General features: G+C 41.7%; 1 protein-coding gene and 1 long non-coding RNA gene across 5 annotated transcripts in view; one reads left to right on the forward strand and one right to left on the reverse strand.

Moving 5' to 3' along the window:
• oxr1a (oxidation resistance 1a) overlaps positions 1-25,315 on the forward strand; it is a 189,276-nt gene that overhangs the window by 90,976 nt on the left and 72,985 nt on the right. Inside the window, exon 1 of one of the 4 annotated variants that reach the window (XM_034874033.1) lies at positions 20,016-20,372. The exons of the other annotated variants lie outside the window; for them this stretch is intronic. Coding sequence (XP_034729924.1) covers positions 20,222-20,372 — 151 coding nt within the window. The 5' untranslated portion in view covers positions 20,016-20,221. Of the gene's footprint in view, positions 1-20,015; positions 20,373-25,315 lie in introns of those variants that run through there. 4 annotated transcript variants of the gene reach the window in all.
• LOC117946169 lies at positions 14,542-24,902 on the reverse strand. Its single transcript, XR_004656979.1, has 3 exons — positions 24,891-24,902; positions 14,711-14,717; positions 14,542-14,636 (listed from the first exon to the last, which is right to left on the reverse strand). It is a non-coding gene; the product is annotated as an uncharacterized LOC117946169 (long non-coding RNA).

Raw genomic sequence — 25,315 nt, forward strand, 5'->3', positions numbered from 1 at the left:
TATACACAAGTGCAGTACTTGTGCAACGCGATTGAAGCAAATACAAAAATATAAAAATATGAAGTATAGGTAGTGCAGCAAAGAAAAGGGGGGGGGGGGGGGGGGGGGGGGGGGGGGGGGGGGGCGGAGACCTGGTGCACAGTCCTGAGAGCATCTATAAACATATACATACTGTATATAAAACTTTCAGTCTTTCAACAATGTATCCATTGTCGGTAATGCCTTAAAACCTTGGAGCTAAAATATCTATTAATAATAAAAAAAAGAATGTATTGTAGCAATTCAAAATATGATTGTGCACTTTCTTTTATAAATTTGAATGGCTGGTAATTTGGATAAGTGGCTGATAAAATTGAGCATCTACCAGCCACTGTGGCTGGTGTGAAGAAAAAGTAAATGTCCCACCCTGCTCCTGGATGCCCGCAGCTTTGCTTCTTAAGAAGGTGTGACGCTCGACCCCCCCCGCAGCTCCGCCTGACAGCCTCAAAGTCCCACCGCCATGTCTGACCTTTACGTCATTGTAGCGAGCCTTTAGCCTCCACTGAGGCGCTCAATGAGCGCCCACTCGCTATTAAAAGGCCAAACAGGAGATGAACGTCTCCGCAGTAGTGGACTTAACTATAGCTTATAGTGTTGCTGACTACAAGGTGTGCATTTAAAAATTAGATACCACGTGTTGTACAAGTAATCTTCTTCTCGATAATTTGTCATTTTAATTACTTTTGATAATTCAATGCTATTACCTACCCTTTGCTGTCTGTAGGTAGATTTGTTTTTATTTTATTTTATTAACCCTTAGGTTGACCTTGGGTCAAATTTTACCCCTTTTAACAATGTCTATATCAGAAATATGGCATTCTGTTTACCCTAATTACCACAATAAAAGGATGGACTCCATGCAATGCTCTTTGCAAATACAATTAATCACTTTCATTGAATTTCGGGTGTAAATTGAAATGGTTTCAAAGCAGTATCCTGACCAAACTCATTCACTCAACATACGCTCCTCTGATTTTAACTATTAGTCAAAATAATTCATAATTTCTGCTTTATTACCTCAAATATTAGTTATAATTCTATACAAATTAGGGTTATTAACCATTGTTTCCAAAAATTAGTGTAGTGGTAGTAAGGTGGTGGTAGTGAAATAAAAAAGAAATAATGCATTATAAATGTCAAATGTCAAAAAAAGGGGAAAAAAAGAAAAATGTTAACCTTGTTGACCCTGGAGGACAACACAAGGGTTAAGAATATTTTTGTCCATTTTAGGCATAGGACAGCTGAAGACATGAAGGGGGAAGGGTATGCAGCAAAGGGCCGCAGGTTGGAATCAAACCCGTGGCCGCTGCATCGAGGAGTATACATCCATATATGGGCATGTGCACTACCAGGTGAGCTACCCAGGAGCCCCGGTCTGTAGGTTTAAAAAAATGTAAACGGTAACAATAAACACCACATATTTAGCTCTAGATCAGTATGTGAGTTACAGCTATAGCGCGTAGTTCGAGGAAGTAAGGACAGCAACGCTGTCGGAGCAGCCACGTGACGCCACCCCCTCCTCCATCAAGGTGCTAAAAAAAACAAGAGTTTTTATGTCCTCTTCGTCCCCAAAGCTGAACGCTGCTGTTGTCCTTTCCCAGCGGTGACGTAAAACGCGTAAAACTAAACCTTTTTGTCAACAAAGCCATGCTGAGAAATACAGAGAGAGTTGTGTGGAGCCGATAGGCTTACTGTAATTAGCTTAGCATCAACTCATTTGGCAATGGCTCGAATGTAATGGACGTGGATTCATATAAAGTAGTTGTGCACTATTGCTTTAACTTTGGAAACTGTCTGTTCGGTAAGCACTTGCAGGCGGGAGATACGTCCCTCTTGCAAATGTCTGTGTACGGGTGCAAAGGGAGAGCTCTCACAGCATGTCGCTGCAGATAATGGCTTCGCTAAGTGGGGAGCTGCTGCACCTTTCGCCTCCCTCCCTCCCCTCCCTCCCCTCCCTACTTCCGTCCTGTTTTTTCGTCTCTTTCTGCCATTTTGTTCTCCGAACCCTCTGCTCCCTCGCCCATTCCCTCCCTCTGTCTTCCCCCACACTACCGTGTCTCTCACTCACTCCATCTTCACACCACCTTGTTATCCTCTAATGTATTTCCTGTGTGTCTGACCAGAGGGCACAGGCAGAAGGGTAATCTGTCTCAAGGACAGACGGAAAGCACTGACACAGTGTTGCAAACTGGCACCAACCTTGGCTGCACTTTACGCTCTTGTCAGACTTATTCCCACACTCAAGAGACAGCAATAATCTATGCTATGCATATATACAAAACCCAAGGATGACCAGACTGTTTTCTGTCATAAGAAATACATTTAATTTCAATAAAAGAGTTAGCCTGTGTTGAAGGCAAATATCCAAAACAATCTCCAAAAACATATTTTTGCAATATTCTTCCAGGATATTTGATATATACAGTATTTATAATCTACGTCTGCATGCATATGTCTGAAAGGATTTAAGCACGGCAGACCGATAATGGAGGCCCGGCTTTGCTGACGCGGCGTATCCGCAGCACCTGACCAAGGAAATGCTAATAAACAAGACAGAAGCATGTGTTGGCCTACCCTAACGGCCAAAGAGCGGCGGACCCTGGCACTGCTGCCATGTGAGTGATTATTCCCCTGTTAGTTATTCATTGGATTTTCACTGCAGGGTCGACGAGGGGAGGAACCGGTGCTGGGGGAGCGATGTGCTAACTCGCTGTAGGATGTATGCAGTTTCAAAAAAAGGGAGTCAGTGGCCGGGAATTCAGTACATCAAATTGTAACAAATGCGACTTAAAGCATCAATGAGCATATCACAATGACCTGTATTAATGATATTTAAGCACTAGGGATCCGAATTGGCTACGACCACTGTTTGAATAACAAAAGCAGTATCAGTAGTGAATCACACACAGAAAACAACAACAACAACAAACAGTAATTGCCCAAAATAGTCAGTCAGTTTAAAAGAGAAATCAATCCAGTCAGTTAGTTCAATGTTCAACTCAGTTCAGTTCCTGTGTGGTTTGTTTCCAATCACTACCCGAGCAGGGTGGGATAACGTTGGAGAACTCATGAATCTTAACTGTACGATGTCTCCAAAATGGTGCAGTCCACCAGCTGGGCGGGTTGATGGCCACTGGTTACAGTCACACTCCAGAATTGCTGAGTCGCTGAATCATTGGCTCGCCGTAGAATCTCTCTCTCTCTCTCTCTCTCTCTCTCTCTCTCTCTCTCTCTCTCTCTCTCTCTCTCTCTCTCTCTCTCTCTCTCTCTCTCGGCAGTTCACAATAACTAAGGCTTCTTGCCGCTTTTCCTAGCAAATATCAATGTTGGAAATGATGTATCCCGTGTGTTAAGTGGTCCGTTTCACTATATTTATCTCACTCTGTCTTCATCTAATGATTCACTTGACGACAGGGGGAAAAGAAAAAAAAGGGTCGTTGATCTTCTTTAGCTACGCGACAGAGAGTGGCTCAGCCAACATGGGGTTAGGGTTGCGCAGCGCCATCTAGGGGAATGGAGAACCACAGCAATCCCAGTACTTTGGCCCTGTGCATTTCAGGTGGGCTACAGAAGGGAAGTGCCTGGTTGGATGTTAAATTGCCATCTTGGTGCTTCTTCACTTGTGATACTTGTGTTTTGGAGTGTGGAGCCATAGCCGGAGTGATTGTCCTTGATTATTTCCAGTTTTCAGCAACAGCTGGATAGTCACAGCATGATGTCGTATGGGAAGCTAATCACTATGGTAGTTGACAGTTATAGCCAGCGCTGCAGGCGCTACACCGGTGTTCCTCTTTTCTTTACGTGTGTTTGATGGAATTGTCTCAGGTGACACGTCTGTTGTGTTTACAGATCCAGATTGTAGCCAGGGGTGGCAATTACACACAAGCCACTGTGAGACATCTTTCTGTTTCTTTCTATGGAAGTGGAACATGCCTGTGACTATTTTCAAAGAAAAATGAAAAGGCTGTATTTTACCTTAGCGGCACTTTATTCTCTAGATGATTTTGAGTTTCCACTTGCTAGTCAACCTTGAGTTTGACGGCCAAAACTGTCAGACGGTCTCAGTCTGATCAAGGCTGGAGGACGGTCACTATTAGTACAGCAGAGGCCTTTCATAGTGATGTCAACTGTCAACCCTTTACTTGTGTTTGCTTGGACTGTGATCAGATTGAGTGCTGGAGTCCATGAATCATTTGTCAATTTTTTAGGAATTTAAAAAGAACCCTGTGGCACAGTTAGACCTCTCAAGTATTGCTTTAAAGTAGTTAGAACTTAGAAGATTGGTGTTTGGGTTGTTACCGGAAGAAAATCAAATGGATTACACTTTACGTGTTACTTTTTTTGTAAAGTTATGCCGTACTTTGCTTAAAGGTGCAGTAAGCCATGCTGCAAAAAGATTGTTGATATCAATCCTCAAAAGGTCAGCCCCCCAGATTCACGGAATTACTCACTGCTGAAAGCAGTTATTTACCGCTGTCCTCTCTTCATCCTGTATGTTTCGGAAAGACGCCGATTCCATTGTCGAAAACGGGCAACATTTCCTCCACTATGTATGCTGCAACAAGCCTATTTATCTGTGCTGTGTTTAGTAGCTGTTGAAAATCAAGGCTTGGCTGGTGTCGGCAACATGCTGTTGTCATCAGCGTCACTCAGGATCCGGGGGTCTGTAGCAGCTAGCTGAAGTTGATGGCGGTGGGGAGATGTTTGTGGCATGGGCACAATTTACACTTTACAATCACGTTTTTTTTTTTGTCATTTCACGCAACAATTAATAGGCCCACCTCCACCCCTCAGAAGACGTCTTAAGCCGTGGCTCCGCCATTTTTGTTTCATCTACTCGGACGAGCATTACTCACACACGCACAAAAAGGGACGTTTGATTTGTTTTTCTTACCTTTCATCATGCAGATAGTTAAAGAACCAGTAACCCTACTAACAAGTGTATGAGTGAGAAGGACGGATGGGTGCAGTGAACAGGGGACAGAGAATATCCGAGTGAAAGAGGAGGGGGGCGGGGGTATTCGTCACGCCCTGACAGCAGCACCCACAGCCATGCCACGGTGCCTTTGCCAGCGGAGCTGCTTGTGTGCGCTAAGATAAGCCTGAGCCTTTCCTTGGCGGTATAGGCTGGTCACGTAGCACCCGAAGGCAGCTTAGCCCCGCCACAAATCCAATAGAGGGTCTCTTCCTCACCCCTTCTTAGTTTTGCTTCCTCCAACACAGTCTTTTGCTGCCTCTTCTCACTCTCTGTCTTCCCGTCTTCCTCATGTTCTCTGGCTTTTCCCTTCCACTTTGTCTCCATAACTGTTTGACACTGCATATTTGTTTCAGAGAACAGTATTTGTCCTACCTAGCAACCAATGAGTGAACAGCAACGTTCAGGAGGTGGAGACCGGTTAGTGCTTGCTGTAAAGCGCAACTAACAAGACCTCCAACTCATAAAATGAGCGCCCCTAGCAGTGGCAGAAATAAAACCGACAGGAGGAGAGTTTTCCATCTATATCTAAACCCTCTTTATATCTTTTAACCCTCTGAGGATGAAAGACCTACTGAACAGAACACTCCTCCTTAAAAAGCAGTAAGGCAGTTGTCGCCGGCGTGTGACGTTTCATTTCCCCATAGTTGCGTCCCCCAGAGACCGTGGATCTTGTCCCGGCGGCCATTGTTTCCCCCCAGAACGTGCTGCTGCAGCCCAGTCTCAGGGCAGCTTGTGAAATGATCACGTTCCCATTTCGTAGTGACCACCACTAAATAAACAAGAAAATGGTGTGTCGGATGTCCAATCAATAGATCAAAACAAGGTGACCATTTCACAAACTGCCGTGCGACCGGGTTGATATACAACATGGGTCACCGGTGTGTCTCCACAGTAGGTGATAGCTTACATTGGAACTCTCCTAACTATTCAAATCAAGCCCCTCATGACATTAAGCCCAACACCCAAATGGCCATTATCATGCAAAGACACGTGAAAAAAGCCTTCAATGTCTAACATGCAATGTTTTACACATATTACACCTATGCTATTCATTTTATATATTTTTATTTTACACACAAGTGCTTTATTTACACCAGTATAAAATATGGTGCAGATCATCATACCAGCATGTGTCTAAATGATTGCTTGACAATGTCTTGAAATGACTTTGCTCCAACTCCAAGTGCTCACAATAATACAAGCACATGGTAGTATAGTACACATAGTTTACGCTGCGCGTTGATAAGAAAAAGCTGTCAACAACGGGCCTCCAGGGCTGCATTCACACTAAATATAGCACCAGAGGCAGCCAAATCACACTGTTCCTTCCAACTTTAATTGGGATATCTGATACATCAGGATTTTCTCTGGCTTTAAACAAACAGCTGTGATTTGTTTTTCATTTAGTTACTGTTTCGTGTGTGTGTCAGACGAACAGGACTGACCTAATTGTAAGTAGGGCTGAAACAATTCCTTGAGTACCTCAAATTATTTGATCACTAAAAATCCTTTGCCTTGAGGATTTCTAGTAATTGAATTTTCACGCTCTGTTTAATCAATGTAACCTGTAAATAAGGGTGTCATGATTTGTGATTTTAAATTGAAATCGACCGAAATTACCAAAATTGGTATTGTCGATGCTGCCGTGCCCCCATGTCACGTCCGGTTGGCTTGCCAAGCGGAAAAAACACACGTGTAGCCTGCATAGATGTATTAAGAGAACTTGATTCTACCACCACTCCAGTGGAGGTGCAAATGAACTAGATTACTACGCACATAGTAGCAGAAGAACACCAGCTACACACTCACACACAACAGCGCATACACCACATCACACTCAACTTGAGCGAATGCGGTAAAAAAAACGGAGTGAGTCGGTTCATTCTCCCAGTTCGGTGACACATGACTTAATTAACCAGCTTTTTGGTCAGAGGGAGATGCAGGAGACCAACTGACAGAACTTAAACCGCGCAGCCCCGCCCCCATTCACTCACACACGTCTCACCGGCAACATGGAGAGACACAGCGGCGACAGCTCCGGTTCACACTTCGGACATTTGTCCACAGTTTTAATTATTATTAATACAGCTGTATATTGTTAAGCATGAGAGGCAAACCTGTATTTGCGCCAGTGGTAACTCTGCTATCTCGGCCGCCATGGCGAAAAACACAGAAGAAGTTATTGAATGCAACTAACCTCTCTTAGATGGGCGGAGGTTAATCCTGCTACTGGAGGTAAAACTCTTCGTTTTTGTCTCAAAACATGTCCTTTAAAACTTAAAGTAATGTAGATGCAGCCTCAGCTAACTTTTATATCTGCACTGAAATAATAGAGAGGTGCACGGGCGTGCACTTGCACACACACACTTCACGGCCACCCGGGAGGGCTCAGAAACCATTTCCACAAAGGTTAATAGAATGCTTTGGTCATCCCCAGATAGCAATGGAGCAGAGTTGACACTAACTTGGTTACAGGCAGAGAATGTCGCCTCTGTTTTTCAAGGTTTTGACTTTTAACTCAGCGCTTATTATTCTATAGCTGCACGCAAGTTCTTATCCAGATCAGACTAGCTGCTCCTCTGAATGAATCACTGCTCTGTGGTGCTGTCCAGACCTTGGTTTTTCCTTTTTACAATAGGCTATAAAACGCGATAAAAATAAAAACAGACTCTAAAGCTATTATTTTGTTTGCTTTTTTACCTGAGATGGTAGATCTGTATTACAAAGCCTGAAAGAGCCTTGCTGATTGATTTATGCTGGCCTTTTTTTCATTTGTCCCCCCGGAGAGAATGAAAAAGCACATGCTACCCCCCGTCTCCATCAATCTCACACTAACCTGGTTACATCCAGAGGAAGATTAAGGTGAACATCCTTTTCAGGCCCCGAAATCTTCAGAAAATGTTTGTATCGTAACTCAATGTCTTTTTTTTTTTTTAAGATTCTTTTTTTTGGGCCTTTCCGCCTTCAAAGGACAGGAGAGCTAGGTGAGAGAGTGGGGAAGACATGCAGGAAGTCGTCACTCGAGCTCTGGACTTCTGCGTCGAGGCATAAACCTTTATGTCAATGTGCGCCTGCCCTACCAAGTGAGCCAACCCCGCAAGAAGGAGTTGCAGCTTTTACTATTTGCAATTTTGAGAAAAACATAGCAATGTATACACTAGGAAATGACAGAAGAGGCCAAAAATTGTTTTTGTTGCGCAAGGCATTTGTTAAAATCCCGATTATTAAACACGATTATTCATTGGCTTTTGGAAAGACATATATTGAAGTAAAAAAAAAGCAATTAAACAAATCAACAGTGAAAACGTTGATCAGAACACAAGACAAATTAAGAGTTGTGTGTGCAAAATATTAGTTTTTATTGTCGATTCTATTGGTTTTGTGATCCTTAGGATCCCAAACTGTAATCACGATTCAAATGTAATTAATTACATAACACACAAGCAGGCACACCTGGTATAACAGAGTCATACATCCAACGGCTGTCTCACTGTCATGAGGAACAGTATGATGTTAGCTTTGGCACAAATCTCATTTAGGTATTTCTTGGACATCAGTATTTTATTTTGGTCTTATGTCCACAGAGACGGCTCATGTAATCAATTCTGTGCTTTTAAGATGCGTCTGAGCTTTGTGTTTTCAAAAAGGGAGTAATACTAGATGGACTTCAAGGGAAGCTTTACATTCACCTTTTTCAAGGGTAGTAAATGCATATTTTTATCCCCAGCACAACATGCTGTCATATGTAAGAGTCAACACTGTGAAGATCTAAATCTCCCCACTGAATCACAGCTTGGCCATCAGCGAGGCCACAGAGATTTGTAGCCACCAAGGCTGCTGTTCTACTTTAGACAGCAACAAAAAACAAAGTGTTCTTCCGTAGTGCAAGAAAGCAATGTAGGGAAAAGAAAGCTTCTCTGCTGAATTTACTTCTAAAAGATCTGTGGCTCGGATTTATTGGCCTGCCGGTGTAATTACGTTGACCGGGAGTCTCTCGTGGCAACCTTCTCGTTCGGCTCAATTTATAAATGCCACAGAGCTAGTAATCCCACTGTTTCCCCACTTAGTTTGGAAAGGGCTCCAGCCATCCAGCCTAGGATTGATTACATATAGCTCAAATGAAGAGTAAGCAGTTTTCTACTGTTGGACGCCAGCACCGGTCTCTGCTATTGATTCATTTATTCAGCACAGGGAGAATAAGATACGTCACTTCTCAAAACTGTATATATTTGTTTCCCTTATACTTATGAATTTATGGGCTCCAGTTATACAAAAACAACTCTATTTCTGCCTGTAGTTAATGCACATGTGTTGGGGCTGAGCTAAAAACAGAAGAAACCCCTTTAATGTGATGTCAGCCAGTGAAAAGCAGTATTTCATCTCAGAAGTGGGTAATTTAGCCAATGGCTCTGAGGAGCAGATATATCTTTACACAGTTAGGGATGGCATTTACAGATCTGTTAATTGAATTTATAGAAGCATGGCGTGTCAGTGGAAACTGCCTAGTTGCAGAAATATGGATTTGAAATGCAGGTCTCTGCCTAAGTGTTGTAAGTGGTGTTAATTTGGATTCTTAAAGAAGTCATGTTATAGTTAGAGTCTTCTGTCACAGCTATAATGTTAAAATGTTGGATTTTCATGTTAAACGTGGCCTTAACTTCAAGTAATGAGGTAAATGAATTTAAAGGTCAAATGACATGGTGCTCTTTGGATGCTTTTACTGTATATAGACCGTATTGGTCTCCTAATACTGTATCTGAAGTCTCTTTCTCAAAATTGAGCCTTGGTGGGGGGAGGGCGATCTGGAATCTGTTCCTTGTGAGGTCATAAGGGGCAAGGTCAACTCCCCTTTCTCTGCTTTGCCCGTGTAGAGAATTTGGCCCACCCATGAGAGAGACATCATGGCTTTTAAACGATTAAAGTGACAGTTTGTCAAAGCCACACACCCCAGCCTCCACCTTCAGATAAAGTATTAGGAGACAATAAGGTCTATATAACAGCATCCAAAGAGCACCATGTTATGGGACCTTTAAGAAAATCTTATGGTGAACTTTAAAGTGTGAATTGTATTGAATTGCGAGTTGAGTGTACCGTTGCATCCCTAATCAGATAATATGTTATTATTCCAAGTTTCTTCATTTTCATAAAAATTGAGTCTAAGTGCTTTAGGTCTTAATATTTATAGCATCCCATGTCCCTGAAGGTTTTACCTAATCAGTGGGTATGATGACAAAATGTGGGAAAGTGGGATCCAGGCAAACATGGCTGGAGATGAGTATCTAACGGGCCATAAATATAACTCATCCACATCCACCTTGACCCCTCTTCTCTCCCTCCTCAACCCCCGCTAGCTCTCATTAGTATGTGAAGGACTTTGCATTGTACATGCTCCCGGGCCATGTTTGCTATGCACTGGTTTATCCAAGAGGAAGAATGGCCGGAGGACAGGATTTAGCCAGCCCCATGCAGCATGCTGTCTTCTCCACACGGGTCGTTGCTCTGGACATTGCGCCGGAGAACTGTCACAAAGAAGTGTAGTTGCAAAAGCTACATACTCAAGGTTTGAATGGCTCCTCATTTTATCCACTCTGGCTGCACAAAGTATTACTGGAGAACATGCTTAAACGTCTTGAAAGGACAAACTTATTGCTTTAAAAATGGCTATTGTCATTGGAAAATTCAATTTTGTGCAGTTAAATACCAGTGGGTTATTTAGGATAAGTGTGTGTTCTCCTTGTTTTTTGGGGGTTTTTGACTCATCTAAAATCCGTTCACGCTTTCCACTCTGAAGCACTTAGTAATTTTTTATTGTACGGCATTTTTGTAGCGACCCAAAACATCATTGAGTTAAGGATGACAACATATTAAGCATGTGGGTGGTGTGTAGAGGATGCTGGGTTATGCAATGGCTGTTGGCCAGGCAGCTTCTATGGGAAGCCTCAGGTTTGATATCCGTCTTCTGGTCAGAGAGTGTTAATCCGCCACCATGACATGATTGAATAGGCTGTCTGTCAAAGCATGTAAACATTCATATACCGAGGACAGTACATACTGATGCTGTACATCTGTACGGCACACCTGCATGCTGTAAGGCTGAGAAGAAGTATATTGGCAATCTATATTGTGATTGTTTTTTAATAATTTGTGTCAGAATGTAATCACATTGCAACCTGACCTAACATTTGATTGTCATACTGTAACTGCCTGTGAAACATATTATTATCTATAATAACAATCCAGCAGCCGGTCTTTAGAGTCCGCTAAGTTGTCTTAGGAAAAATCAGATTTTTCACCTAAAAAGACGATCAACATGTTTTGAAAATATGCATATTTTCTTTCATTTTTAGCATAAGTTGAGAAGAAGGATATCATTCTAAGGCTGCAAGATATGAGGAGAGTATCTAATTGCGATTATTTTGACTGATATTGCCATTGTAGTATGATTCACAATATTGATGTGAATGATCACGTTTCTATCATTATTCTAATTTTCTATGACTCTGATTACCCCCTTGGCGTCTTGGACCCCTGTTTTAGAGAGTTGATGTATGTGGTGTAGATTTAGAAGGGCTGTTGGTTGTATTTCTGGACATTGTAGAAAGCCGGTTGGCCAGCTGGCTGTTTCTTCCTGCTTGCACAGCAGTCTTTATGCTAGGCTAACCACGTCCTCTAGTACAACATACAGACATGAGAGTAAACGTATTCTCCAAAATGTTCCTTTTCCTTCAAATCATCCCAACTGCCCCAACTGTGTTCCTACTTTCTCTCTTTCTCTTTTGCTTGTGGCTTGCATTTAATCTCTGGCTTCCTGTCTCTCTGCCTGTCCTTAAAGGACTTTTATGGACTCCAGCTCTATATATGAAATAAAAAAACAGCAATTTTTCAAAAGTGTTTGAGTTATTGTGTCAAAGTAAAGGTACAATTGTATCAAGGTCATTAAAGAAAGCCCTACACTCAGCTCTTGGTCAGCATCATCCTAGCCATCCCTTGAGTAATAAATACTGTAGTGATCATTAGTGCTTATTCTGTAACACTGGAAGAAAGTAAGACAATCAGCTCTTTCTCAGCACCGCATAATCAGATTAGTTCATGTTCTGTATCTGAAGTGTCTTTTATATAGACCTTAGTGGTCCCCTAATACTGTATCTGAAGTCTCTTTCTTTTAGACCTCAGTGGTCCCCTAATACTGTATCTTAAGTCTCTTTTATATAGACCTTAGTGGTCCCCTAATACTGTATCTGAAGTCTCTTTTATATCGACCGGATTGGTCTCCTAATACTGTATCTGAAGTCTCTTTTATATAGACCTTAATGGTCCACTAATACTGTATCTGAAGTCTCTCTTGTATATAGACCTTAGTGGTCCCCTAATACTGTATCTGAAGTCTCTTTTAGATAGACCGGATTGGTCTCCTAATACTGTATCTGAAGTCTCTTTTATATAGACCTTAGTGGTTCCCCAATACTGTATCTGAAATCACTTTTATATAGACCTTAGTGGTCCCCTAATATGGGACTCATGGGTGAGCCAAAATTTCAATGTGGGCCAAAAAGAAAAAGGGGCGGTAACCTTGCCCCTTATGACCTCATAAGGGGCAAGACTCTGTTAAGACATCTGCCATTGGCGCCATAGGACGCCAAGGGGCATGATTCATTACACAGTTAATTACGTCTTCATTGGCTCCTGCTGTTATTCGTTCATATCACTCCTATGGACTCCAAAAGGTTGCTTCCATTTAAGTACACTAATGTCTCGCGCCTGTAATGATGCAATATGTCCCCGGCTCGTAATTTAACCAACAAATTATTCATCTAGTACATCTCCTGGGGGGGATAGATTCATTATCCAATTTAGCAGAGTTGTGGAACGGGCTATGTAAGGTGATAAATGAAGAGTGTCCAGGGAGAGGACAGTTTTACAGCAGATTGAGGGCATGCAGAACCTCCTACCATCTTTGTCGGATTTAAGATGTCCACTTGGCTCTAATATCCTCCCGTGCCGTAGTACATTGCTGTATCTGTTCTCAGTCTGATTCCACGCCTGTCGAGGTGAAGAGGTTTAGGAGCAATCTCTATGCTTTTTCTGTTGTAGCCAAGTGATTCATGAGAGGCTTTTTGTTTAGGGTAATGATGAAATATATGACTCTGTCTGAGTTTAAAAGAAATCAATTAACTCCCTTTTGAAAGGGTTCAGCGCCGATAATAAATTGGACACTGACATGACGGAGCATTTGTTTGGTTTGCTTGCCTGACGATGCCTCAGTCTCACAGCCTCTCGTTCTGTATCCCTGTCAGGTTTATTGGGGGCTCAACCTTGAATGCAAGGCCGGGCTTTATTATTTTAATAAATTGCCCTGTATGAGGAGAGCACCGGTGCATGTCTGATGCACGGCCCATCATCTTCCCTTTCTCCCCCTCCCCTCTCTTTCTTATCCACCGCCTTATTGTTTTGTCCTCCTGCCGTCCCTCACTCTCTATTCTTCTCTACCTGACATTACCAGCACATATGCTAGGCCAGAATATTGAATGTTCTTTAAGCCAAGGACCCCCTTAACTGCATAATAAACTTGGTCTGCAATAATTGTAGGGTTGTCCAAAGCCTTTATGCATTCCTTTTTAGTGCATAGAATACCAAGCTATTAAAATGTGTTCAAGTTGCAAGTTGCAGTCACTCTGAGGTGCCCCTGTTGAGATGCATTCATAAAGAAAAAAAAAAGAGGAAAAGATTGAGGGAGCGAGCCCTCAGCTCAGCAGACAGATGTGTTGTTCCTGCTGAGCCAGTGGTCATCAGTTGTCGGGGGGCCACCCAGCCTCCGGGCCCGGCCTCAGACAGCGCAGACACCCACAGAGGATAGATGAGCGTGAGCGGGGGCGTTGGAAGTGGCGGTGAAAGATAGCCCGCTCTGAAGCCACTGGTCATCGATCACAGCTAGCCACCCTGTAGAGCTGTCCTGAGAGAGAAGGCCGGCCAATAGCAGTGGGTGGAATTGTCAGGGGCGGCAGGTCAGTGTCACACTGGATCGGACAACAACACCTCCACCCTCCCCTCCTCGTTTTTCTGCCTCTTGCAGAAAAAGATAGAATGCACAGGTTCATTTTTATACCCTGACACCATGACACCATGTACCTGAGTGTGTAGTGGGGTTTATGGACGATTTAAATGGCTCTTTTAGACACAAATTGGACTCAAAGTAAGAAACACTCCTGGCCCATGCAGAGTTTCCTGAATTAGAGTAGAAAACCCCAGACGCGTAAAAGAGCACAATTGAATGCGACAAGCAGCTAATCTTCTAAAATTAAGACAGGGTCTCTAATGCGATTGTTTTTCGCTAAGGTCCTACTCTTTTCTCATGGCAGAATAACGTTGTGATAGATGCGTCTGTACTGGAGTATTCCTTTTGGAAGCTAAGTTTATAGCTGTTGATGCAATATCCATGACCCTGTAGCACAGGAAGCACCTTTTTGGCAGCAGTTGGATATGGGATGGAAGGTTGCCTTGGAAGTGACTAACCCTATAAAGCTAAACTGTTTTACATTAATGAACGTCCGTTACATACAAGCCATTTGCAAAATGAGTTGAAACAAAGCCAATTAAGCCTATCAGCTCTACACAACTCTCTCTGTATATCTCAGCATGTGCATGTCTACAAAATGGTGTCACCCGGTGAATTTCGCACGCAGCAGCTCTATTGACCTCACCACTATTTCTTAATTTCTCTCTTCTTTCTATTTATTGATCTGCAGCTACAATTTTCAGCACCGGAGTCCAAGTAATGTTTGCCCAAGGGGACAATAAAGTATAATTTAATTGAATTTAATCCCCACTCCATAATTGTTGGTATACTCTTTTAACTGTATCTCACATGAGCTACAAGATGAGAGACGTTAAAGGCTCAGAGATGTATAGTGTTCATGTAAAATTAAGAAAGAAAAGGGAAAAACAACATTTTGAGTGACAGCAGTCAGACTGTATGTAACAGCCGTGTTGAGTAATTAAACAGCCCATATTCCTCCAGATGATCTAGTGATTCAGCTCGGCGTTGACACTTTTGGAACAGGCGCCATACAACATCTGATTTACGTTCTCCTCTCATGAATATTTGTGTCCTGCTGGCAGTGTGGAAATGTGTTCATTTGGTGTAGCGGTGACAGCTTTTGAGAGGCGAAGCTACACTCGCACAATGAGGAAGCCTCGAGAGTGGGTGGGATTTTCTGACAAGGGCTGGTAAACACCTGTGATTGCCGCCATTGTCCGGATGCCTCCGCCAGATTCCTCCAGCAGCGCGCTGTCTTTATTCGTCGTCACTTTGTTTACGCCTCGCGTACAAGCTGCTGTACAATGGAGCATAACGCTTGTGAAACACAGGACAATGCGTGCTGAATGTTCTGTATTTATTGACACTCCAGAGATGCTCCAAGAAATTCCATGTGTGATCCAGTCACTTCTGAGCAAACTATCTCAAGCCGTCTCTTCTGCTGTGTGCTCAGTGAGCCGTCCCAATTACCACACACTGAAAGGCTTGTTTGTGTTTGCCAGCAGGTGCGTTTGTGTCGCATGAGTGAACTCCTTGCTGCATTTATGTCAATGTGATTTCCACTGTAAGAAAGGAGCAGTTGTTTCTGTGTGTGTGTGTGTGCAATTAATTCAATTTTTAATCACGATTAGGCTCCTAATTATCACAAAAAAACTAATATAATCGACAATAAAAACTATAATTTTGCACATTACATTTTACAAGCAAGCTCCTATTTTTGTCTGGTTGTGTTCAAACAGGAAAAGTATTGAGGGAAATTGCCCAGATCGAGCTGTTGATTAGTTTAACTGTCTCACAGTTGTTGCTTTTTTAACATTTTCAATAAATGCAACATTGTTTCCATCTTTTTCCTTTTCAAACAAATAACATATAATATATATTTTTTATGTGCGTACACATTCCTGCTTTGCACTTTTACTGATTACTGTTTTGAATTTAGAGGACTGCATTCAATTTTTCATACATGTCAATGTACAATGACTATTCCATTCCAATCTTCTATCCTATAAATTAGATTAGATTAGATTAGATTAGATTCAACTTTATTGTCATTATACAGGTACAGGTACAAGGCAACAAAATGCAGTTTGGGTCTAACCAGAAGTGCAATAGCAGTAAGTGCAGGATAAACAATGGTTTCATAAGTGCAGGACATGGGTATATACTGAATAAATATAGAAATGAATACTATTATAGACATAATTTTACAGATGGGTTTGTCCTATGAATATAAAATATAGATAACAAGTATTGTGAGCAAGATTTACAGCTGGATATGTACTGAATATAATATACAACATAACATACTAATGGTTTACAGAGTTTACAGGTGAATATGTACTATGAATATATATATATACATGCCGCTATTATTATAGACATAATTTTTACAGATAGATATAATAAGTTAGGCTAAAATGAGCAGTATAACAATGATTTAAGGTAGTACAAATAAAGTTTGGGCAGAATCCGACCATCCGAATTAAAGCGCAGTGGAAAGTAATTGCATATTACACTTAAAGTACGGTATAAACGTCAATGAGTAATCATGTTTATTATCGGGATTTCAATATTGACCAAAATCAAGAGTATTTTTTTCCCATAAACAAGCTGCCCTAGTGTGTATGTGCACATTGTAATAGTCCTTCCAGTGCACCCATCCCTGTGTGTTCACACCAGTGTGCTGCAGCTCTGCTTATGTAACCCTCGCTTGTGGAGTCAGTCCATCCGTTGACAGTGGTAAAGTGGCAGCTCCCCAGCGGCCGTCATGTTAGTTGTTCCGTAATGAAAGCGTTCCTCCTCGGGATAAGGTTGCAGCCTACCTGGCTCGCAATGAGAAAAGCTTTGATTAACACTCGCTCCCCAGCGCCCTGCTCTCAGACAATGACAAAGCCTCCCAACCCAGATCCTGTCAGGGCTTTCCCTGGCAGCTGCTGACACCAGGAGGTTTTTATACAGGTTCTTGTATAACAAGACTGCACCACTTTAGAGTTATTAAACAGAATAATTCCCTCACTACGTACTACTACTGCACTCTCAAGTGCTGATCCAATCATATTAGAAAAGTGACTGATTAGAGAGGTAGTAGTATGAGTTGTGCATGCTCTGTAAACATATGCACAAATTAAAAGGATATTGTAAATACTCAAAGGAAGACCGTATAATGAGCGATCGGCCGCAAACAAGCTCATTTCCATAAATCCAGAAGAACTTAACACCATAATGCATGTCAGTTAACTAATTGGCTTCAAAGTCTCTTTAATCTCTTTTAAAATACAGGAAAGTGACAATACATCAAGCATGCTTCCTTAAGTAGAACAAGTTGCATTATTTCCGTGCAACGAGGCTCGTGTTGTTGGATGGGCACAGAGGGAATTCTTTCATTTTCCCTCTTTGGTCACACTAAAGCTTAATTAGAGAGTGGAGGACTTCTCAGAGAAAATAGGCCTTTAAACTAGATTCAGCTTTCCGGTTTGTTCTGCACCGCTGAAGTACGTCTGTCACCCAGGTTGAAACGCAGAGCGAGGAAGCTCGTCTGGCTCCCTCTGAGGATGTTATGGATGATTTAATGACCGCTCCGGGTAGCTGTACAACAACACAGTATATCACAAAACCACTAGGCCCTGTGGGGTGGCACTTGGCCAGTCTGAGACCTCGCTAAATACATTACAAGGGCCAAGTGTACCACCAGCAGGGGCCTCGTGCAAGTCAGAGAGGAGCAGAGGGCCAAATGAAATCCCCTGACTGCAAATCCTTAAGAGTTATGTACTGCACGTCAGTGTCAGAGTGGTTGACCAAGGTCTTTGAAATGGCATCTAAAATCAACTCATTTGAAGATTGTATTTTACATACTCTAGTGACATAGAGTAGTTTGGCGCTTTAAAATGCTGCAGGTTGTGTGCAAATAGGTTTCAAATGAGTTTAACACATAAAACTCATCATTGCAAATGATTTGAATCTGTCAATCAATCCATTAACATTTATTTATATAGCACTTTACAACAACCAGCACATATCCAAAGGGCTCAACACTAGGAACCAAGAATTAAACAACATATTGTACAATAAAAATGAAAAATTATTTAAAATAATGAAACAAATCAGAAAAGCTTACATAGAAACAGCAGAGAATATCAGGAGGTAACTTGTTCCAGAGGGAGCCACTGCAAAAGCCTGATTTAGACCAACATAAAGAGCAGTACAGTAATCTGTGTTGTTGTTGTTTTACTACACAATTCCAACATAGCTCGTGTTGAATCGATTGATCGATTAACGGAAAATGTATCACCAATCGTTTTGATAATCGATCAATCATTCAAGTCATTGATTAAGGAAAGTTTCAAACATTCAATGATTCCAGCTCTTTAAATCCGAGGTTTATCACCTTTTTTTGACATTTGGGGGCTAATTCATTTACTATTAATCAACAAAATTACCAAAAGATGACTCAATAAAGAAAATTGTTGTTCATAGTACTCATTTGCACAAGGCTTAAGTTGCATTCAGGGTGAACTAAAGCAGATTCAAGTTATATCTTTGTGAATGGAAAGTTGGGAAGGAGCAGCCATCCTTACTTCATAAAAAATAATAAGCTTATTAAACAAATTTAAATATATTGATTTTTCTCTGTTTTTGCAAAGTATTTAATTATGACATGATGATGATAAAAAGGATGTATTTTTGTTATGATTGCTGCAGCTCTTCACCCCCAGTACATTGACTTTTTTCCTTCACTGAGGGAGAACTGGAACATGCACTACCCATTGCAACCAGCAGGTGGAGCACATTCAGTATTCAACATGGCCCTGACTGCTCAGTCCCAAATTGGTTGTATGTGCTCAGTAATAACAGCTGTTTCAACCTCTGCCCACTGAGCACAGATGCCATAAAAGAAAGACAGCTACTCCCCTGTCAATTTAAAGCTGTACAGTAAATTACCTTTCCTGCTGTGATTAAGTGAAGAAACAAAGGATGGTCACTTTTCTCTGAAACTGCTCTGCCTCTAGAATCTAAATGAATAATGCATGACGGTCTTTTCAGTTCAATACCTGAGTCTGCTGCCCAATTATACACCCTGTTCTGGTCTGGTGGGTTTTTACCCCCCCCTCCATTAATTTACACACCTCAAATGCCATCTACTTTTATCCCACAGTAGACGATCAGCCACTTATGTACCGGGTCCCAGAGCTCTCACTATGGCCCCTTGAGTTGCATATGGACGCAGAAGTGTACTTTGTCTCTCTCTTAAGTCTGAATTTATTAGAATGTTATTATAATGGGAATCAGATATATGTCATAAAGCATCACATTTGATGACTATGAAATATCCTAGCAACCGTCTGGAAATGAGTGTACACTATAAGCTTGGTTGCATTTTTATGCATTTATTAATCAAGTTCTTTATTTATGTGTAAAGTACATTTTTCATACCCGTGAGCTGAATTATAGAAACCATTCAGAGTATGTGCCCAATCATTGAATCTGCAACTCCTTCTTTATTTCAAATTTAATATAGGCCTATAAAAGCTAGCTGTATAAGAGAATGTAGAATTTGACATTAAGTGTATGACATTATATACAATTTTATTAACATATAATTTGTAAATTAATACAAATAAAATAGCATGGAAAAGTGAAACTTAATTGCCTAAAAATGTTGCCTTCTAAATATTTACCTGCATAACAACATTTGTAGATTTTCTGAAAAACTCCCATCCCATTTTTCTTTCTCTAGAATTCACTGAAAATGTTTCTCTTACAAACTGAGATCCAGCCACTCTCTGCCAGTTCAGCAGAAGACGTTGTTTTACAAATTTGGTCTTTGTTAAACCAGAATATTCTCACTTTTTCCGAGTTTAATCAAATTTTGATACGTATTTGACACATGCATTTGTCAGCAGTGTTAAGTCACCCGGGCAGAAGGCAGCTGGATCGGATCCAGTCCGTTGCCCAACTGCGTTGCACAGCTTGACTCTACTAGGCGGAAAGAAAAAGTTTGTTGGCCCGTTCCTGTTTCGGAATGCATAGCTAGAGGGTTTGAGGCTTTTTACACCACGCCTGTGAGCCTGTGACGTTTTGACAACACTGCGTTTGGTGCAATGACAGCGGGATTTGTAACACTTTAAAAACTTTGTTTTTAGCTAACCTAGCTAGGTTGTAACGATAGCGTTATGGACTACATCTATTCTTTGACGGGCATCGGTGTTGTCAGGGAAGCAATTTCTCAGAGACTGTGGCCTGGAACTGGACAGCAGACTACCCAAACTGTACAGCACCATACTGGAAAAACACACGAGCGTAACTGCAAACACTTCGAAACAGGTTAGTAGGACATTCAATTCCGTTAGCTGATTTGGAGACTGCAGATAACGTAAACCTTCCTGTAGAGCGTGCCGAATCCCCATCAAAGATTGTTCAGTTTCGCGTGTCCTCGTTGCTTGGGTACTTTTCTTGCCTGTAGAATATATGTAGAGATGTAGAAATAAACATTAAGGGTCGTCCTTAAATTCGGCTAAGTTCTGTCCATTAGCAGAAGATTATTTCAAAATAATTTAAACTTTCAACTTTAAGCTAGCCAGTCAACGTTGTTTCCGCAGTTCTGTCACTCTAACGCTTTAACTATGTTACCGCTACGACGTTAGCTAGTGCTTTTGACCAGCATAATTACAAACGTTGACTTTATTAGAATAAAGCTATGTTTTTAAAATCATAATGAATTCACCCGAATATTTTGAGAAAGATTCGCATAAAACACCATAGTAATTAGTAACATTAACTTTAGTATGCAACTGTCCACCATGTGATTGCTGTCACTAGCAGCCTGTCGGTTGTAAAGGTAAAGTTCGTTAACTTTAGCTACACATTGTTACTGGGCCTGTGGTGTGAAATAGCCATAAGCTTACTGCAAGAAGGTAAAAAACACTAGAAATACTGTAAATTAAAGGTGTCCTTTCTGTATACTATATTACTAAATTATAGCTCAAAGCTGAGTCTGTTAAGTGACCCCCTATTTGTCACAGTTGTAGGGTAGCCTACATTACATCAAACTTAACTTGTTTCTATTTCTGAATATAGACTTAGACTTCTATTTATTAATTGAAAATTCCAGCAGCAGTTTTTGCAAGAAAAAAAAGACAGTATAAAGACAATAATAGTAATAACTGTAATAACAACAGTAATAACAACAATAAGAACATTCGTCAAATAAAGATAAAAGACCATCAATTATTATCAAAGTGTCAGTGTTGAGTCAAGTGTTAAAGGGATAAAGTGACCAGGTATTAATGTAAGTCCAGGTGTGTGTATGTATGTATGTATGTATTGTCCTCTCTGCCTTATTTCCTCCTCCCCCCGAGTAAGGAGTTGTATAGTCTGATGGGATGAGGGACAAAGGTGTCCTTGAGTCTGTTGGTCCGACACTTGGGAAGGAGCAGCAATATGTATTAGGCTGAACATCAGGAAACACATCGTTCACGTTATGCAACACTTCCTGTTGCATGCATGTTAGGGAAGACTAAAACAGTGTATTTCATAGGACTGAGGGTCCCTATATGCTTCCTTCCCTGTCTGATTTTCTATTTCTGAAATGATTTGAACTCAAATCAGCCATGTTTTCACTCAAGGGGGTAAGCCTCTCCGCTCTAGGCCTAAGTGTAGCTCCCATGGCGCCGTTTTAATGCTACAAAGCCATCACCTGCAGTTAGCATCCCATTGACTGCTATTCATTTTGGCGCCACTTTGACAGTGAATAACTTTACATCTGAAGCGTTTCAAGACTCTATTTGTCCGTTGTTTATTTCTAAAGAAACAGGACAATGTAAAAAAGGTTCTGTTACGTTGTACCTTTTTGCAGACCATTTTTGTAAAAATAAGGTAACGATTGCGTCATAACCACGCAACTTTCCATCGCATTGTCGACAAATCAATGTAATGCCAGGAGAAGCTCGCAGACAGTTTTCGACTTACAGCAAATGTTTAGGTTTAATTACTAATGTTGACTAGCATGTTCGTTAGCAGTATTAGCCTGTGTCTATGTTATCTCCAAACATATACCTACGCTCTCCGTCTCTGCCGATTGGGAATGATTGAGAATTCTCTTGCACAGCTACCAGAAGACTTACAGCTTTCAGGCAGGTTGCTCACGTCACATCTACGTTGTGATGCTCAGTTGGAGGCTTCGCAATAACGCTGAGCCGTCACCGGAAAAGTGCTTCTATTTTCCTTCACTGGTCTCCGTCTAGAACAACAGGATCTGTTGGTCCACTTCTTTAACTGTCTATGGTTTCACTCTGCCTGTCCAGTTTGTTGTGAGGACACACCGCCTGTAACAACTGAGGCATTTCAAATATTTCAGATCAGCAGGCAGTTTAACCTGCGTGAACATGCATGTCGTCAACGCTTTTCACATCGGGGGAGTATCTCCATGTTAATCAACATTGGATCGCACATAATTTCTTAGGAAACCCATCCGTGCCTTCTCTGACTTTGAATTAAAAGCCAAAGAAATTAAGCGCTATTGAGAAATTCATCTGAGCTCTCGGCCACACGGGCCGTCGATACATATCACATAAAAGGCTCTGCGCAATTAGTTAGCATTAATTGGTTGTTCTGAAAACAGAAAGTTGCAGTGTGAGGGCACCCTCACCCTGCTCTGGTTTATTGTACTGGGGTTCGTGCAGCCCATGCAGAGTCATCAGGCCCTCGAGCTTGGTGGCAGGCAGGTTAATTGTTCGATCTAATTAGGACAAAGATTAATCAGATGCATGCTCTGCTGCTCTTGAAATGCCACCGATGGCAGTCGGGTTCATTTGCAGTCCCTGTGCCTCTCTCTACCAGCAGCATAGTGGACCGCGGGGGCGGCATGTATTTGCAGGCTCTTGCCCTACTCAGGAGGAAAGAATGAGACTAACTTGACTTGGAGTTCAGGTAGAGGAGGTGAGATGATGATGTTAGAGACGAGGGTGGGCACGGAGGTATTAAGTGGAGCATGGGTGGGCTCACCGCTGTTTGATAAGTTGAACACTGAGAAAAGGCTCAGTTACACTGTCCACACTAACACCTAAGCAACAGACATTGTGTGATCCTCGCTCACTACATACACCCCCTGCAGGTTGTCAGCTGTGTGTCTGCCTGGTTTACTCCCGAAAGGCCGATTTAACTCGCCGGTCCTTATCAATGTAGTTTAAAGTGTCATGTAGCTCTCCTCAAGCAAGAAAGGGAGCTTAAAACTCAACTTGTGATGTCATTTTGTGATCTGGACAGGAAGGATAACTCTGGGAGTTGGAAAGGGTGTGTCGCGATTCGGCCATCTCACAGCGTGACACAGGTTCATGGATCTGTCGCACTTTTCAGTTTCATATTGCATATTGTTACAGCCCTAATAATAAAAATTAAAAGCTATAGTGCATAGTTCCTGTCTCCCCCATGAGGAATTCTAATTTAGGCAACAATTTTGTCGCTGCATCCACAAATGTCTTCCGTGTTCACGCTGCACCCCCACCCCTCCTCCGCACAGTCCCCAGTAGCCAAAGAGGAAACGGATTTTAAAAAAACATGAGGAACTCTTTCAAAGACTTAATTATCTTCACTCGAGCTTCTGCGTGCGAAAGTCGCCGGTAGACACCAATTTCTAAACAGCCATGCTGAGAAATACAGAGGGAGTTGTGTGAAGCTCATAGTCTTTCATAGTTTTTGCAGCAAATCCAACCTGCTGCCCTTTGCTGGGTGTCACCCCAATCTCTCTCCCCCTTTCCAGTCTATCACTGTAATAAAGGGAAAAAGCCCCATAAAATAATCTTAAAAAAAGAAAAGAACCAAATACACCAATACAACCAAATAAAACGGGCAGAGGACCGGTATATAGTTCAGGATGAAGGATTATCTGGAGAAGAGGCGATTTTGTTTGTGAGGCTCATATGCAGTTTGATAAAAATAAGTCATTGTTGCCCACTTTCTGTATAAAAGTCAGCATATCATTAGTAATGTTTTTGTCAAAAGAAAAAAAATCAAAGAGACCATTCACATCTGACATCTAAGACTTAAACTGAGACAGGGCGTGTCATCTCTCCCCATAGAAGACCACTTTTATGACCGAAGTTCCACACTTAAACTTATAGGCTACTGTTTTCAGTTTCATACTTCCAGTTTCAAATGTTGAGCAATAGATGCTATTGAAATAGACAAAACTTGGCTAAAAATGTATTTCCTCTTGCCTCCATGGTACAGCTTACAGCCTTTGTGGATTGATTTGTTAGGTACAGGAATTAACACACAATTTGTCATATTTAAAAGCACTTCTGATCCAGCATGAGTTTAACGCTGGACATGCAGTATGTACTGTATGTATTACAGGGAAGTGGCCATATATCACATAAAGGTATATTGCCCATATATGAATAACAGATGATTCACCAGTGCCACGGTGTGAGAGCAGGTTTGTCCTCCCGACATTGAACTCCTCTCGTCATCTCTAAGTTTTCTCCGTCCCCCCTGGTCTTCACGTATTTGTCACTGTTCACATTCGCCCTAAAGCTGACACCACCTCTGCTGCAATTATCAGGGTGATTCAGAAAGTGCAATCTGCTGATCCTCTCAGCACTGTAACAGGTGATTTTAATCAACGTAATTTCCAAAAAGTCCTTGAGCAATTTGTATCAGGGTCTCACTCTCCCTTCATGTTTATATGAGACACACTGGGACCTGTTATGGCTCTGTCAAGGGAACTGAAATGTCAGGAGTACTGAATACTGCACTGTAAACCATTTAGAGTGTAAACTGTGTTCAGATTTTGAACTTCTAACGGGGTACCTGACTTTTCAAGGATGATTTGTCCACACTAACTGGCCTGTGTTTCAAGAGTATTTATTGTACTGACATCTTTTTCCCATGAGGTTGTCTCTAAAATGATGACACACTGTCCCATAGACTGTATGTAAAGATTAACAGCACGTCTGAACAAAAAGTGAAGACAAAAATATCACGGATGTAGGTGCTGCTTTTTAGGAAATTTGGAGCCGGAGTCAGGGATCAAGCTGTGGAGCCGTGGCTTCAAAGTCCCGTGCTTTCACCGGCCTGACCAATCACGAGGTAATCATGATGTTCCACCCTGTTTTTATAGCTTCAAATAACTAAAAAGACCCCATATTATCAGAAAAAAAAGACTTGATCACACAGCAGTGTGATAAGAACTACCTAATACCTAAGATGTATGACCTATACTGCAGCCAGCCAACCTGGGGCAATCAAAATGTTTTGGCTTCAATTAT

The sequence above is a fragment of the Etheostoma cragini genome, chromosome 6 (genome assembly GCF_013103735.1).
Source record: "Etheostoma cragini isolate CJK2018 chromosome 6, CSU_Ecrag_1.0, whole genome shotgun sequence".
In the NCBI taxonomy this organism is placed as follows: domain Eukaryota; kingdom Metazoa; phylum Chordata; class Actinopteri; order Perciformes; family Percidae; genus Etheostoma; species Etheostoma cragini.